The following is a 16974-nucleotide window of genomic DNA, read 5'->3' as shown; positions in this document are numbered from 1 at the left end:
TATGGAAGAGTAACTGAGTAACCGACGTTACCCGACTATTCATTCTACAATTTTGTATTAGAAACGACAACGAAAAATTAACTGTGTTTGTAATGTAATAACCTGGACAGTTTCCGTATGCAGCTTGCAGCTTCTTCGCGTGTGCACAACACGCTTTTGTAAACGTCTCCATGGCGATCCCTCTTCATATCTTCGTAGACGACCATTGTTTTCACCTACTGCCGATTGTACTTCGCAGTTCAAATCTGTCAAAATCTCTGTCAGGGATTTCCTTGTCTCGACTGTAAGAGTGTCTTAGTAATAAAGAATAAATGTCCTAAAGCTTGCATCATTTTCAACAACTATTCTTGAAGAATACCGATGTAAGGACTAGCACGCTAATTGCGTTAATTATTTTTTAAACGTAACTGATGTTCTGTTTCTTTACATCGCCAGTGTTATTCCAATCACACAGCACAGACAACCCCTTGTGCAATTGGACTTTTTTGTGCCACCTATACTTACTTCACACAGTGAAAGACAGAGACTGGACATAATGAATGCTCAAAGTGTAATAAGACTTCTTCACACAGTGAAAGTAAAATTATGTCCTACTTCAGTTTCAAAAGAACGATTTCAAATATTTACCGAAAATCGCGAAAAATATAGTATAAAATAAAAATATCGGCACTCGAACGTACCAGTACGATATCGATATACAGCGTTATAATATATGTCGTTTACGTACGTCGAATCTCGGACAGTTTATCGATATATCACCATATCGACACATAATTATATCGATTTTTTATTCACAGACCCAGTAGATACATTCAATGGCATATGTGGACACCGCAAACTAAGTTGCAAATAAAGCTAGTAGCAAAGAAGTAATAAATTTAAACATCATGTACAATGCGGGAGTTTCCTCGCAACTCAGCATTTATGATGTCATATTCCTTCAGTAGGGTTGATTTGGGGGAAGAGACCACACACAAAGGTCATCGGGCTCATCGGATTAGGGAAGGATGGTGAAGGAAGTCGACCGTGATCTGTCGAAGTAACCATCCCATCCGGAATTTGCCTGAAACTATTTGGGAAAATCGCGGAAAACCTAAATAAGGATGGCGGGACACGGGTTGAACCGTGGTCCTCGTGAATGCGAGTCCAGTGTGCTACCCACTGCGCCTCTTCACTCGTTCATATCTCCTGAACTATGTGTGGTACAGTGATATAATTTGGTAGGTGCAAATAGTGGTAGATGTGGATATCGTCCGTAAAATTTATTGCGTGAAGAGCTAGTAGCAGAGAAGCAATATATTTGCACGTCATACATGCTGCAGCGGTTTGTCACACAATCCCACTGTTTATGAAATCACAGCTCCTGAACGACGGTGGGCAGGTGGCTCTTATCCACACAGCTATTGGTAAGTGACTGTGAAGGATATGTGTACCAAGTTTGGCTGAAATCGGTGTGGAGATGTGGAACACACAACACACGTTCATACAGATTTATAATGTGTATGGATTTGGTGGTGTTATCGCATTATTAATGAAAAATAATCTTCAACTCGCTACCACGAGAAGAACAGGAAATGGAAAGTTGTTACGAGCAGTTTGGCGTAGGAGATATTAGCCAAATTCGTGGTGTGTAAAGGAATTTTCCGATTTATATTGCAGACAGAATCTGACAAGACAAGCAGTGTAGAAGATACAGCAGTTACCAATGGGGTAACGAGATCATTCGACCTTGTACTGTGGTCATCGTCTTGTATAGCACAACTAATAACACAAAATCTGAGCCGTGGCAGTGAATGTTTTTAATAGACTGCACTAAAGCACTTTCGTGGGACATTTAAGGATTAGCAACCACCTAAGCAAATGTAAATTAAATATGGCATTAATAAAGACTGAGTGGATGTAGACTTCTTCGGTTGGAAGATTATGGCTGGTGGAATAAACAAACCTTTGACTGTCCTTTATCTTTCCATTTTCGTTAAGAAACTGAAATGTATGCAAAAAAGGCGAAGGATATAAATCTGTGGTACTCAAAGTTACGTGTATAATGAAACGTGCTCTCAATATTAACACACCTAAATGACGATGTGTAGCTGTTATTAAACTTGTTGAAAAGAACAGGGCACCAAGTCTATCGTGAAGCCTTGGCTTGAGTGACTCTAGAGGCGCATAGAATATTAGGGAGAATATTTCTCAAGGATGTAGGTGTGTGACTTTCAGAAGACAGTTCTCAGTGCTTTCGGTGTGTCAATAAGAATGGTACTAAGCAGCGCACATTGTACCTTGATCGTCTCGTTCTATACCGTTAGAAACACTAAAGGTAAAGAGCAGTTGTATGTACACATGGTTCTGTTGTAAGTATTCAGAGAAACTTTCGGTCACATTTTGTCATTCACGTGAGTAAAGTGTAGGTTGTAAATGTTATGAACCTCTCAACAGTATATGTGTTATATTTTCGTAATAGCTAAACAGCTGCTTTTAACTCAGATAAAAAAGTAATTGAAACAGTTAAAGAACCAAAATATACAATAATGAACTTATTATAAAATGCAAAATTTTGAGTTCCCTAAAATTATTTTTGCCATGGTGTGTGTGTTAAATTACTTCACACAGGAAATTTTCTCGCTTAAAGTGTTAGGTTCATAATAACAAACTAGAATCATTTTTCATACAGAGTGGCACAGTAACGCTTTACGTCGGAATAGTGTGTATAGAAGTATCAGTCTAAGATAGTGATATATGCACTTCCTGCAGAAATGAAGTACATAAAATCATTAAAAGAAATATTTACAAAATGTAGTTGTATGTCGAAGCTTCTGCAGCGTTCAGAAATACAGTCACTATTAACAACGACAATGCTCTGCCACTTTCTACAAAAATACGTGTGTTGTGTATAGTACACCTTTTGTAAAGAGAAATTTATGTCGTTGTTTCTCTGTTTGAATCGTTAAATATCTGTCAGGTACATAAAAAGGTGTCGAAGCGGGCATCGAGATGAGTAATAATGACTGTGGGGGCTAAGTTAATTAATTCAATCATAGCTGTATGGAAGTATTGGTGTGTGTGAGAGGTAAAGAACCAAAAATTTTCTTTAAATGTAGCCTGTTCATACATTGTAGAAAATAGTGGAACGATGAATAAAAATTTTTATTGTTGTTATTATTATTAATTATATATAATTCTTAATTACTCTACTTCAGATTTACAAGATTTTAAAAATGAAATGAAATAGATACTTCAAATGTGTAAATCAGAGTAAAAAATTTTCTCACTCATTTCATTGAACTTCTTTAGGCTGTTATACTGTATTTCATGTTAGATGATTTCCTTGTTCGTCTTAGTTTCTTACATTTCTGTAAGGGAAACAAATTGGATTTTAGCATAATGATTACGTCAAGAAGCTTCCCAAGAAGGCAACTTACAGACCGTATCGCCGAAGTCACATATTAATACTTTGTGGCTTGACGAACAAATCAGTAATGTTCAAATATCACTTTTGACATCCAAAGTGTATTTTCTCATGATTATGTTTTTGTTCAAGCTATAAATATAACGCCAGTGCGCTGTCTCATCTACTTTATGCACAGCTTAGCAACTCAACAAACACTAGAGACCCCCACGTAACTGAATGAGTATGGTTTGTATGAATCTATCACATTTTAAAATGCAATAAAATGATGAAGGACTCTCGGAGAGAGTTTTTGTTGTTTTGTGAAATGTCTGAGTGTGTTTATGTTCGCTGGAGGTAGTTTCTGAGTACTTCACTGGCTAGAGAAACCCCGCAGGGACAGTGAAGTCAGAAAGAGTGGCAGAAGAAAACGAGATAGCAAAGCGTATAGAGAGAGGATAAAAAGCGCTACTCACCCCGCCTGCGTCGCGCTGGAGATGGACAGAGTGAAGATGGAGTTGGTGTAGCCATCACAGTTGCAGGAGTCTGTGTGGCGACCGCCGTTCCCGGACGCCCACACGAAGATGGAGCCCTTGCCTTTTCGGCCCTGCGGAAATTCGATGTCGTTTTTGGCGCTCAATCTCGGAACAAAGCGAACAGCTGCGTCTATACCGAGGCAGCCGTAGGCATTAATCAGTGTCAGAGGCAGTGCACTACTACGCCGCAAGGCCTGTACAACTAAGACAGCCGCCACAAGAACTAACGACAGAAGAGAAGCGACTCGCTGTTGTGAAATTGTGTAGCGTTAGGTGATCTAATGAAATTCCGGTGTACATTACCCGCGTTCCATGTCAGTTAGTAATTGCGTATCTTACAATTTCCGTACGATAAAAACTTGTCAATAACGGTAAGAAGCGTAGACATTAGCTGCGGATAACAGATAATATCAATTTTAAAACAACACAGGACCGAAATATACAAAATATTCGACGTTCCTTTACATGATTTGTTCAAGATACGAGAATGAAGGTAATATAAATGGAACAGATTTTAGTAACACGTTTCTCTGCAAAAACTGCTATGTCAGAATAACTGACAAATTCACAAGACAGACAAAAAATGCCGAATTATCTATGGTCTGATAGGATCCTTACGTGACGATTAATACTGGCGGGTGTAAAAATAAGGAAATTCGTAGTTCAACATATAGTGCGTTCCTGTGGCTCACTGTCGTTAAATGAAAAAGAAACAAATAGGAAAGCACAAGTTTCTAATATGTTTGGCAACTGGATGTACGTACTAATATCCTTCTCTCCGTTGTGTCTGTCCATCACCTCCTACGCCTCCGCCCCACCCCCACCCCCCTTTATCCGTCTTCTCCTCCCACATCTATCTCCTGCCCCTTTTTCTCATTGAGCAAATGTCCTACACCTCTTCACTCCTTTCTACATCCATCTTCTCCTCCACACTCTCTATCCATTTGCTCTATTCATTCTCTATTCATCTACTCCTTTCCGCTTTCTATCTCCGTTACCTTCCACTCCTCTATTCATTTCCTCTTCCCTTCGTATGGTGCAAAAATTTAAAGTAAATCGGTAAAGAACTTTTTGAAGTTTTTGATCATAACAGTTCCCTTTTTACATCTTAGATATTTATTTACCTGTTCTACGTATTTAAAAACTGGACTATAGAGAAAATGCACGTAATCGAATGCAATGTTGTGTTAAAATTTCAAAGAATTTGATGAAGAGCTTTCGGAGATTTTTTACACACAAATATTTACATATTTATTTATTTCCGCTTTAATTATTTATATATTATATTTGGCGCTCTGGCGGATATATGAAAACACACGCTTATCTGAACGAACGATCTGTCGAAATTTCCAAGCAGTTAGTGAAGAATTTACGGATATTTACGATTTCGAATTTACAAACATTTACATTTTTTATGTAGATGTAAATATTCGTTGATACAAAATTGTAAATTTCCAAAATTCTTCTATGAATGTCCGAAATTTTAACAACGTTCCATTTGAATACGCATGTCTTTCTATAGGTCTATTGAGATCCTATTGGTATATGTAATACATAAAAGTAATACCTTAGCTAAAATTTCATGTTCTTGGTTCAGATGCTTAAATCTCCGAAAGTTCTTCACCGATTCCTTTAAATTTTGCACACAGCAATACATTAGAATACGCGGATGTGGTACTGGAGTGCAGTGTGGTACATAAATGTAACTTTTTTATTTATTGTGTATATAATTTAAAGGATGCTCTAAAATTCCTCTTAAAGATTCCTACGACTTCTATAGGAGACTGAATAGATAATGCTTTGTAGTGTAGCCCCGTGCGGAAATGTGCCGTTTACCGCAATGAAAGACCTGCTCGTCACCTTTAACAAGATCATTATCCACAACATACGATTCCATCGCATAAGCTACAACCATTCGAAAATGTGTCGGTAACGTGAGCTATTTCACGAGTAGTTTGTTACGTGCGGCCCAGTACATCACTTGTTTTACAGTTCTACTTATTATTAACGAAAGAAATAAAATCGAAATTCAATCAGCTGTGACAAACAAAGTTGTTTACACTTAAACTTAAAACCAATTCGGGTGTGCAGCGTCTCCTTGGAGCACCAAAGCCATCCCTGCTGATGATGAAAGTACCCCTTTCTTAAAGACATCGCGTGATTGTGACGAAAAGCGTATGCGATGGACTCGAACGTTGTGGATAATGATCTTGATACAAACGAAGAGCAGGTCTTTCATTACCTTGAATTTCGCCATAGAGAATGATCACGTCGGTGTACTCTGCAAGGGTGTGTTCAGTCATGTCACTCTGACGCTCACAAACACGTGAATGACGCTCGAACCAAGTCAGAGAGGTAGGATGACATCAAATGACATCAACCTATGCGACATAAGCACCCCTTCCCACCACCATAACTACCCGGTAGCAAACGTGTTTTCAAACGGCTGTAATATGCAAACGATATGTTTCCACACGTGGGTTCCAATTCAAAATATCATCTCCTCAGTACGCACTACAAGTACTGGAAGTCTGTAAGGCGGATTTTAGAGCACCCTGTATATATTTATAGACGTTATGGTGCACCAGTAGCTGTATAAAAATAAGTGCATTCGAACGCAAAGTTATGTCAAAATTTGAAAGGAATCAGTCAAGAATTTTTCAGATATACGATTTTGAATACATGAACATGAGGTTTCTGCTTGCAACGTATCCATTTATCATTGTCATCACTATCATCATTATCTCCTTCCATGGATTAGGCTCTCTATCAGCTATCCATACATCTCTTACGATATCTTCCTAATTCTCACTTTTCAGTCGGCCGATAATTTATTATAATTTTTGGCAAGGCGTTTTCTGTTATTCTGTCAACATGATCTTTCCATCTCATTATGTTCTCTACTATCATTTCATTAACAGAAATGATGTTTAAAGCTGATCTTATTGCTTAATTCCTTATTTTATCCATTTAGTACAGCCATCATTTATAGAATTTAATTTGTGTTTCTTTTTTCGTTTTTCTTCTTAAAGTTCTTCCAACTGTTCACTAGACAGATTGATCGTTGTTACCCTTTTTCTCAATGTCTTTGTCATAGTAGAAACTAATCTCATATCCTAGATAACTGAAGTCTTGCCTCTGAAAGCCATTATCTTTGTCTTATTTGCAGACACAGTAAAGCTGTACTGTATTGCGTTAGGATCAATATATAACTGACCTTTGTAAATTATCCTGTATAATTAACTGGTCATCATCATATAACCGAGTATTTAATGGTATGTTAAATCCTGTTTTAATTCCTAAAAGTATTTCATCTTCCCACATCATATCTAGGTCGTCAATGTATAAATGAAATAAAGTGGGTGTAGACTGCTCCCTTATCGAACGTCTTGATTTATTAAAATTTCATCTTACATTTTGGGACCAGAACTTATAAATATTTTTGAATTTAAGTAAAGACTCTTTATGGTATTAATATAGGAAAACTTTTTAATTCCAATAATTTCCACAAAAGAGGATCTTCTTAACATGTCAAAGGCTTTCTCAAAATCAATAAATGTTAAGTGTGTTTCTAAACCAAATATCCGAAGTTTGTCAATAATTCTTCTTATTATAAATAATTTATATTATCTGAGCCGTGCGCGGCTCGTGCTCGTGCCGTTTATTACTTGACATATTGCTTTGCAGTACTGCCATCCCGTTTCTTATTCGATTTACTGGCGTTACTAAGTTGCTGGCAAACCTGCCCGTGAGGGGCAGCAGCAGCGGTTATCGATAAGAGCACTGTCGTAATACCTTTGGAGCGACCGCTAGTATTACTGCGTCGTCGTGCGTCGGGAGTCCAGTCGGGATGGAGCTCCAGTAGGGTCTGCACAGCCGGTACTCCCCGACCGCTGACCACACACATGCACTGTCCGGCGGAAGGAGACTGGAGCGGGGACGTCCGTTGGTCGTTCGGGCGACGTGTATTTGGTCTTCCGACCGCTTCTGGGCCCCTTCAATTGATCATCTTGCGGTACATGGGTCGGTTCTTCCTTGTGCAGAGATGTCGAGTGGCCAATGAGCCGGTGTTCCCTCTGCATGGCTGGGTCCGAATCATTGTGCCCCTGTCGCCGTGTCTCAGAGTTCTCAATGGACATCGAGTTGGGTCGGGTTGGAGTTGTAGTGAGCTCCGGACAGCCAAGACTCGCCCGACCGTTGCCGACACACATACCTTGGGTGGGGCTGACTCTGATTGGTCGTTCGGTAGGTCGTGTCATCGGACCACGTGTATTTGGTCACCGACCGCTTATGGAAACTCTGTGTTTATCGACATGTCACTTATCCCTGTTGTTCCACGGTTATTCATTTTAGGATTGTAGGAGTTCTTGTGCAAGTGTTTACGTGGAACTCTGTGTAGCTTCTGTGATTACCAGTGAGCAGATGAATGCTGTCTGCGTAGGTGGAGTAGCCAGTCGGTTGGTTGCGACAGAACAGCTAGAGTGTGTTTCCTTGCTGTGTTGATGCTGTCAGGCACGGAGTGTAGTTCAACAGCTTGATATTTTTCTTGTTGTGTTGGCAGAAGAGCCAACACCGTGTTACTAATGGAGGCCGAAATGCACGCGTTTTAGCTTACTCAGGCTGGCGTGAGGAGGGACGAACTATACTGACGGGAGGTCTGGAACATGACAAGGAATTAGAATTCAGAAAGCGTACGTAATTAGTTTGATACTTAACTTTAATCCATTAATGATGAACGTCGCTCTTGACGGTACGTGGTTCACAATATTATCTGTTCAGAATAGTAACTGAATATGGCGCCTTGCTAGGTCGTAGCAAATGACATAGCTGAAGGCAATGCTAAACTGTCGTCTCGGAAAATGAGAGCGTATGTAGTCAGTGAACCACCTCTAGCAAAGTCGGCTGTACAACTGGGGCGAGTGCTAGGGAGTCTCTCAACACTAGACCTGCCGTGTGGCGTCGCTCGGTCTGCAATCACTGATGGTGGCGACACGCGGGTCCGACGTATACTAACGGATCGCGGCCGATTTAAAGGCTACCACCTAGCAAGTGTGGTGTCTGGCAGTGACACCACAGTTCTCTCTTTTTCCTTGAATGTTTATTGTGCCTTGACTGTGTTTAGACGCGAATTATTAAGACGTAGTCCTGCTACGATCCTCGTCCTCGCTGATATTTTGGTCGTCGTGCCGTTGGTCGGGTGAAGGGAATTCATTAGGTTGTTGCTTGGTCCTTTAGCCGACCCTACGTCGTGTTGCCATCCGATTATTTTGTACTACTCCTGGCTGCCTGTCTCACCTAAACTTATGTTAGAGATTCCTCCCCAGCCCACCCTTGGAATACTTCTGAGCACCATTGTTCTGTTGTTTGTCATTGAGATTTTCTTTTGTTGCAAGTACTGTGCCAGGCCTTCAGCCGTGTATTGATTTTGTCTGTTCTATGTTCAGTGTATGGCCTTCAGCCGAACTTTATGTTAAGTATTTTAAGATTAGGCCTTCAGCCGTGTTCTATTTAAAATTCTTGTTTGCCCTGTATTAGGCATTCAATCGCGGTTGTTTTAAAATTTGTGGCTTTCAGCCGTAATTTGTAAATGCTTATCTTAAGGTTTGTCTTTAATTATTTTCAATAATTGTTTGGGCCTTCAGCCGTGAAGATATTTTAATTTTCCTTAAGTAACGCCCTCAGCCGTTTGTCTAAATCACTGTGTTTTAAAATGAATTATTTAAACCCCTTGTTGTTGAGAAGTTACTTGTGCCCTCAGTCATTAATTGATCATTGATGTTTTAAAGACGAATATGTTTGTGTTTTAGAGGCAATAAAGTTTTGTGTTCTTGTGTAACTAACCGTCACTGGTCTTGGCCCCTTTCCACAACTTGATCAGCGCTCTTCTGCGAAACCAGATTTCATTATCGTTACACGAACATCTCTTTCTGAACCCTGGCTGTTCTCAGATTATTGCATCAGCGATAGTTTGAGCCTTGATTAAGAGTCATCTCATAAATTTTATATACCACATTTAGTAAACTTATACCTGCGTAATTCCCTTTGTCTCTCCTACTGTTTTGTTAAATACAAATATAACTTCAGCTGTATTTCATTCTTAAGGTACACAACAGTTTCCCAACATATGTTTAATGATGGAGAAGGCTAAATTCTAAAGTGGTTCCGTCATATTTGATTCATTCAGAATTAGTACCCTCTAGGCCAGTAGCTCTTCTGTTTTCTGTAACATTTTAGGCTGCTTTTACATCTTTTACGTCTATATAGTCTACGAAGTTATTATCGGATTGTTGGAATAATTTGCTTCACTACCTTCACCATACCATAACGTTCTGTTATGTTGTATCTATCTATCTTCTGTTGTTATATTAATGTTTGAAGTACATTTCTCTGTTTTATTCATACGCTTCATACGTTTAAATGCTATTTCTCTCTTCCGTGAATGTCATGTTCAATATTACCAATGATCCTTTCCCAGGATTCTCTATGATATCTTTTTATTAAATTCATTGTTTTCTTTCTTTTCTGTTTACATATTTCCCATGCTTCACGTGTTCGTGTTTGTAAAAACTAATTATAAACACTTTGTTTTTATGCAATATTGTTAGGAATTTTTGTATTCCTTATTTTCTGTTTTTAATCTCACGATTTTTTTACAGTATAGCCTTTAGTATCAACCATTTGCAATTCCTATCTGAGGCTTTCTACATGTAAGTTCATTAAGCTTTGTTCCTGCAGAAGATAAACTTCACATTTCAATTTTGCCTGTATCGTTACCTCTAGACACATGAGTATTTCGGATTTGAGAGCTTATTTTTTTTTTTTATTAGCTATTACAGAGGCGATTACTGAGTGTGAACGTCTTTCGTTCCAGGTTCATTTATTAATGTCTACTTTTCTGAAGAACCTATTTGTAAATTTCAGCTGGTTAAATGTATCAAAAAGTCTTTCCATTTTCATTAAAAATTACTTCATCAAATGCTGCTACTGTATCATTATTGGTACCTTTACAGTTCCTGCATTTAAGACTCCTGATATCAACAGATGATCAGTTTTATTGTATTTATTTACTTGTCTTTGCAGTTCTTTATAAAACATTTCAGAATCCTCACGTTTTCCTTCTTCAGGTACATATACTCGCGCCATAGCCTGCCCCATGGCCAGTTATGAAGGGAGGAGGGGGAGGACTAACACCTCTTTAAGAAACTTTGGATCACCTGCCCAGGTGATATTCCCTTGCGAGGGTCGCTTTCCAGGGTTACGGTGATGACTGCAAACGGTAAACAAGGCAATGTGAAACCAGACTCTCCCTACAATGATTTGAAGAGCGGAAGTAGCAACCATGTCTGCTGGGAATTCATTAAGAGAGAAGAAAGGTAGGTACATCTCTTAAGATGCGGTCGGTCATATACCTAGGAGAAGGTATTTACATTTACAATCCGATCCTGCAGAGCGGGGGTTGTGCGATGGGCTGGTTACCTATCAATAAAAAAAAAACCCATAACTCATTAATCTCTAACGAATAAGCCGATGGTTCTCACAGTCGACAACAAGACCATTATGAACGAAAACGAGTTGGTATTAAACATATATTCTCTGTACGTACCTGGACTATACGAGGACTTTTTAATATGATGGAGCTTAGAGCTCATAGGAAACTTGAAACGAAGAAATACTAACATTGCTCCTGATAAAACTTTCGAGGAGGAAGATCGTGGAACACAAACGCTTGTTTCTGACATTTCGTCCAGAACTGAGCTGGACATACCCAGAAATGTTGCGCTTTCGTAGCGTCTTGCCGACTGACGGGACGGATGTATGAGAGCTACATATATATACTGTAGTAAAATAGTAAAAGAGGCGTAGCCCGTGTTACACTGATAAGCAGAGATGATTCTTGTCAAAATAAAACCTAACTGTCGATTGTCCTCTTCTGAAAGAGGAAAAACCTCTTTAGCGATTCTGTAGAGCTACTGTCCATATGTCGTTAGGTTTGATGGTCTCTTCTATACTACTAAAATTGTTCATATATCCATAATGAGATTTTCACTCTGCACCGGAGTGTGCGCTGATATGAAACTTCCTGGAAGATTAAAACTGTGTGCCCGACCGAGACTCGAACTCGAGACCTTTGCCTTTCGCGGGCAAGTGCTCTACCATCTTTTTTTTTTTTTTTTTTTTTTTTAAATTGTCATTATATCCGCGTTTGTTCGTTGTATCTGCTCGGGGCGGACGTCGTAAGACATCCGATTAAGTTCGTTGATGATCGATTAACTCAGTTCTTTTATTACAGAGGGTACGTAACGCTCTGTCCGAACACGCTGAGCTACCGTGTCGGCACCATCTGAGCTACCGAAGCACGACTCACGCCCGGTCCTCACAGCTTTACTTCTGGCAGTATCTCGTCTCCTACCTTCCAAACTTTACAGAAGCTCTCCTGCGAAGTTTGGAAGGTAGGAGACGAGATACTGGCAGAAGTAGAGGACCGGGCGTGAGTCGCGCTTCGGTAGCTCAGATGGTAGAGCACTTGCCCGCGAAAGGCAAAGGTCCCGAGTTCGAGTCTCGGTCGGGCACACAGTTTTAATCTGCCAGGAAGTTTTGTTCATATATTTCACTGGCTTCTCTACAAAGCCATGGATAATAATTCGTCGTCGTAGATAAAATGATTGTTTCAGGAAACCTTATTTCTTGACTTAGTGATTGAATAGCACGGTCTGCTACAGCCAATTTACCTACCTTCCCTAGTTTGCAAAGAGTTTTGCGTTCCTTCGACCGTGTGTTCACGCTTCTCCTGGTTGTTTCAGTACAAACGTCACAATACCCACACGAAATTTTGTACACGACACACATAGAGTTGGGTGTTTATCGTTTGTATATCAGAGTGCCTGACCTACTTTCTCTGTTGATTTAAAAATCGGTCTAATGTCATGCTTCTGTAATATCTTTCCTATCTGATGTGTTACTTTTTTAATAAAACGGAGAGAGCCTGTATTCTTCCATCGTTGTTTTTTCATGCATATCCTTCGGATTCCGTAATTTGGTCTTAGAGATCTGTTTACACCTTTCCCCAAGTAGCCATTTTTCCTCGAAAGCCTGCTTTATATGTTTTAATTCGACATCCAGATATTCTGGCGTGAAAGTCCTTTTGGCTCTATCGGTAAGACTTTATATTACACCTCTCTTTTGTTGAGAATAGTGATTAGACTTCTTATATAAATATTTCTCTATGTGCGTTACTTTTCGGAACACCTAATGTTCCAAACTCCCATCGGTCTGTCTCACAACTAAATATCCGAAAAGGTATTTTGTTGTCATTTTTATTTCCATGGTTGACTAGCCACAAAACCATACCAGAGAGTTGTTATTTTATTTGCTTGAAGCTGACTGCTCGATTTTCTCCATTTAGAAATTAGCTATATCAGGACCTAAAGGATTACCCATTACAACATTATCAGGTTTCTCGTAAAATTCTTCATCTCATTGGAACTGAATGGAAGTAAGTCAATGCGTGGGAAGAGCAAATGAATCTCCTGGAAAAATGTCCGCTATGAAAATGATAACTTCGTTAACTGGGATCTTAGTGAATAAACATACTATGTTGAAACTACTTGCAAAGATATCTTCAGTAACGAGAATTAGCCCTTCAATTTTCCCCATAAAATGACGCGAGTCTTTTATATAAGAGTCAATCATCCTGACGTATGGGTGTAAATGAGTTGCCGGATACCTTTCTATGCTAATTAACATCTAAAGAAGAGAGAAAACTACCCTATAACACCCATGCAAGTATCAGTTGTGGATATTATCGTCAATACAGAAACAGGTATGGGTGCCTTCCGCAAAAAAATATATTGGGAAACTTATTGTGTAAGCCTTCATTTTATCAACTGTAAAGATCTCTCTCGTAACAAAAACAAAGAAGAAGCTTGGAAGAACAAACGATTCCCATAATAATACATTAATTTACATTGATTTGTGATGGACACACAAAACAAGCAGCGAGTGTAGTAGTCATTCTTAGAGATAAAAACAAAAAAGAAGAAGTGATTTTTATGACTACATAAAGAATGGATACTAATTGCTAGATTTAGAAATACACCGTATTTTGGTTCAGTAGGTATACACAAACATGTGAGATACCAAGGGAACGCCGTGTCAAAATTTCAAAGCAATCGGTGAAGAACTCTCGGAGATACATGATTTTGAGCAAAAGAACATTTACATTTTTTATATAGAAGAAGATTACAGAGACTTGCTACTGACGCCAATAAGAAGGTTACTATAATAAACTAGCCTTTTCCTCCTGGTTTTGAGAAATCTTACCTTATTTACGATATATAAAACCGTCTACAAGGTAAAGGTACAGTGCTACGCATATAGATAGTGTCATCTGTCTTGATTTCTTTGCCCACTAACTCCACGTACACTGCATTTGTCTCCTGTGTGAGCAATGCTTATCACGTCGAAACTTATTGTTATATTTCGTGCTATCCATTAATATCGGGGAGCTATTCAACACTGTACAGTCTTGACACTGCAATACATTTGCGGCGGAAGCCCAAAAAGCAAGTTAAAACTTTTATGACACCGGCGACAGTCACTTTGTATTGCATGTAGGACGCTTCTTCCACTTCTGCTACGTTACATATTCACAAATTTTCCTAAATAAATCCGTGTATTTATTAGATTTGTAATAGTTATTTACGATAACACACTTTCCCTCTAACAGTCATGCTTCAAAGCAGAAGTCTGTTAGAAATATACTCTTTCCTCATTTTTCACGGTTTATTCTGTTAGTTAGTGAAGGAAATACCCTCTTTTACATTTGGACTGTAACACTATACCTGTACCATGATCCCTTATTCGAACAACGGGAAATAATTGGATTAAATCGTTTGCTACACTCATGTTCAGAAACAAAACAGAACACCTTGAATGAATAGAGATAGGGTGCTGAAATTCACAGGGCATGTATATCAGTATGTTCTGCACTAATGAATAACATTCCAGTCGGTATGTGTCCTGCTGCCTGGTAGGCGCAGGGTCTGCCATGCACCCTGGTAACTTGTTCCATGTGTGATGGCATCGGCGAGTATAAAGCGTGAATGCCTTCCTGTGGTATAGCCATCCTTACTGCATTCACCTGGTTCCAAAGTTCATATGGGGTGGTTGGCATTGGGTCACACTAGTGCACCCGTCATTTCACCATATTCCCCACATTTTTGATTAGCGACAAGTCTGGTGATCTGGCGAACCAGGGCAAAAGGGTGACTTCCTGTGACACCAAGAGGGCATCTGCTCATGCAGCAACTTCTGGTCGTGCATTGTCTCGTTGGGAAATGGCGACTGGTGTATTGTCCAGAAAGGGTTCAGCTATTAGACGTGGGATGTCATTCACGAAAATCACACTGGCCACAGTGCCCTGGACGCGCACAAACTGTGATTTGTGGCTGTACCCAAAAGCACCCCACACCAGAAGGCCTTGAGCTCGCGCTGCATGTCTTGTGCGAATGCAATGACTGTGTTGCCACTCCCCGCCCCCCTCCCCCGACCTGTCTGCGGCGAACCAAATCGTGCGGTTAAGATTTTCCGACAAACAGAAGCTGGGATCGTCCGAAAACACTTTTTGATGCCATTCCTGACCCCACTGACATCGCTCCATGCACCATTGCCGTCTAGCATGTTTCTGCAGGTACGTCAATGGTATGCGGAGAAGTGGACGACGAGCACGTAACCCATGACGTAATAAACGGCGACGGACTGTCACTCCTGATAGTGCATCAATGGCGAGGAGGAAGCAGATATGTCCTTCAAAGCCATTCGGATAACGTGTCGGTCAACCGGGGGGCGGGGGGGGGGGGGGGGTCTGGGCAGTGCGACCTGACTCATCGAGCTGTATTCCGCGGCATTCCATGAAGCATTCTGCACACACCCATTGCACCGCCGCAACACTTCGTCCCACACGAGCAGCAATTTCACGGAAGGATACGTCACACCCTCTCATGCCAGTAATGAGCCCTGTTTCAAACAACCTATTTGGCACTGTTCGCTCATACTTCTGTGAGGCATCCTGCGCTTCTGATCAAGTCACATTGATCCAGTATCTTCGGTTTATGGCGACAACGAGAGTCGCAGGCACATTTTACTGGTAGGTGGTGTAGTGCCGCGGTATTGATGTTGACTCTGGACCCGCGGGCCGACATGGTTCAGATGCTAACCATTTCTGCAAAACATACAAATATACATGTCCCATGAATATGAACGCCCTATCTCTAGTCGTTCAAGATGTCCTGTTTCTTCCTGAACGTCTGTATACTAAATTAGATGTCAGATCAGTACTACTTCAAATGAATTTTAATATTGCATAATTTTGTGCAGATTTAAGTCGAGGTAAGCGCGTTACCATAGGTTTCATTGGAATATTGTGATATTCTTTAATGCAGGTCGTAGCACAGTAAATTTGGAAATTAATGACAGTGGTTTTTTTCCAAGAAATTGCTTGTATTGGTATTCAAACTTCATCAGTCTGTTGATCTGATGTATTTGGAATTTCATTTTCGCCATTCTGATTGGTTTTACAAAAGTTTCGTTGCTTCGTTTTGCTTCATAATGTTGTTGGGAAATTTTGTTTGCATCAAGAACTAGTCGATCATTAAGTATCGATAAATGAACTCCATGTAGCAGGACTGTTAAATCTCGCATGTAATGACAAACAAATATATCAAGGGGCCTAACCAGGTCATTTTGACCACAACTTACATAACCATTTGTAAGAAGTTCTACAGTTTAATGTGAAATCCCCGCCGACCGAAGTGGCCGTGCGGTTCTAGACGCTGCAGTCTGGAACCGCGAGACCGCTACGGTCGCAGGTTCGAATCCTGCCTCGGGCATGGATGGGTGTGATGTCCTTAGGTTAGTTAGGTTTAAGTAGTTCTAAGTTCTAGGGGACTAATGACCTCAGAAGTTGAGTCCCATAGTGCTCAGAGCCATTTGACCATTTTTTTGTGAAATCCCAACCACACTGCCATTTGGCAATCTTCCTTAAACGAATCTTTG

At 40.0% G+C, this 16974-nt stretch overlaps 1 protein-coding gene across 1 annotated transcript in view; it reads right to left on the bottom strand.

Annotated features, from left to right (window-relative positions):
- LOC124805594 (furin-like protease 2) overlaps positions 1-16974 on the bottom strand; it is a 718105-nt gene that overhangs the window by 216728 nt on the left and 484403 nt on the right. The window contains exon 7 of the mRNA XM_047266161.1: positions 3862-3992. Coding sequence (XP_047122117.1) covers positions 3862-3992 — 131 coding nt within the window. The remainder of the gene's footprint in view (positions 1-3861; positions 3993-16974) is intronic.

This window comes from Schistocerca piceifrons, chromosome 7 (genome assembly GCF_021461385.2).
Source record: "Schistocerca piceifrons isolate TAMUIC-IGC-003096 chromosome 7, iqSchPice1.1, whole genome shotgun sequence".
NCBI lineage: Eukaryota > Metazoa > Arthropoda > Insecta > Orthoptera > Acrididae > Schistocerca > Schistocerca piceifrons.
Note: the sequence above shows the minus strand (reverse complement) of the source record. Positions and strands in the feature narration are given on the sequence as shown.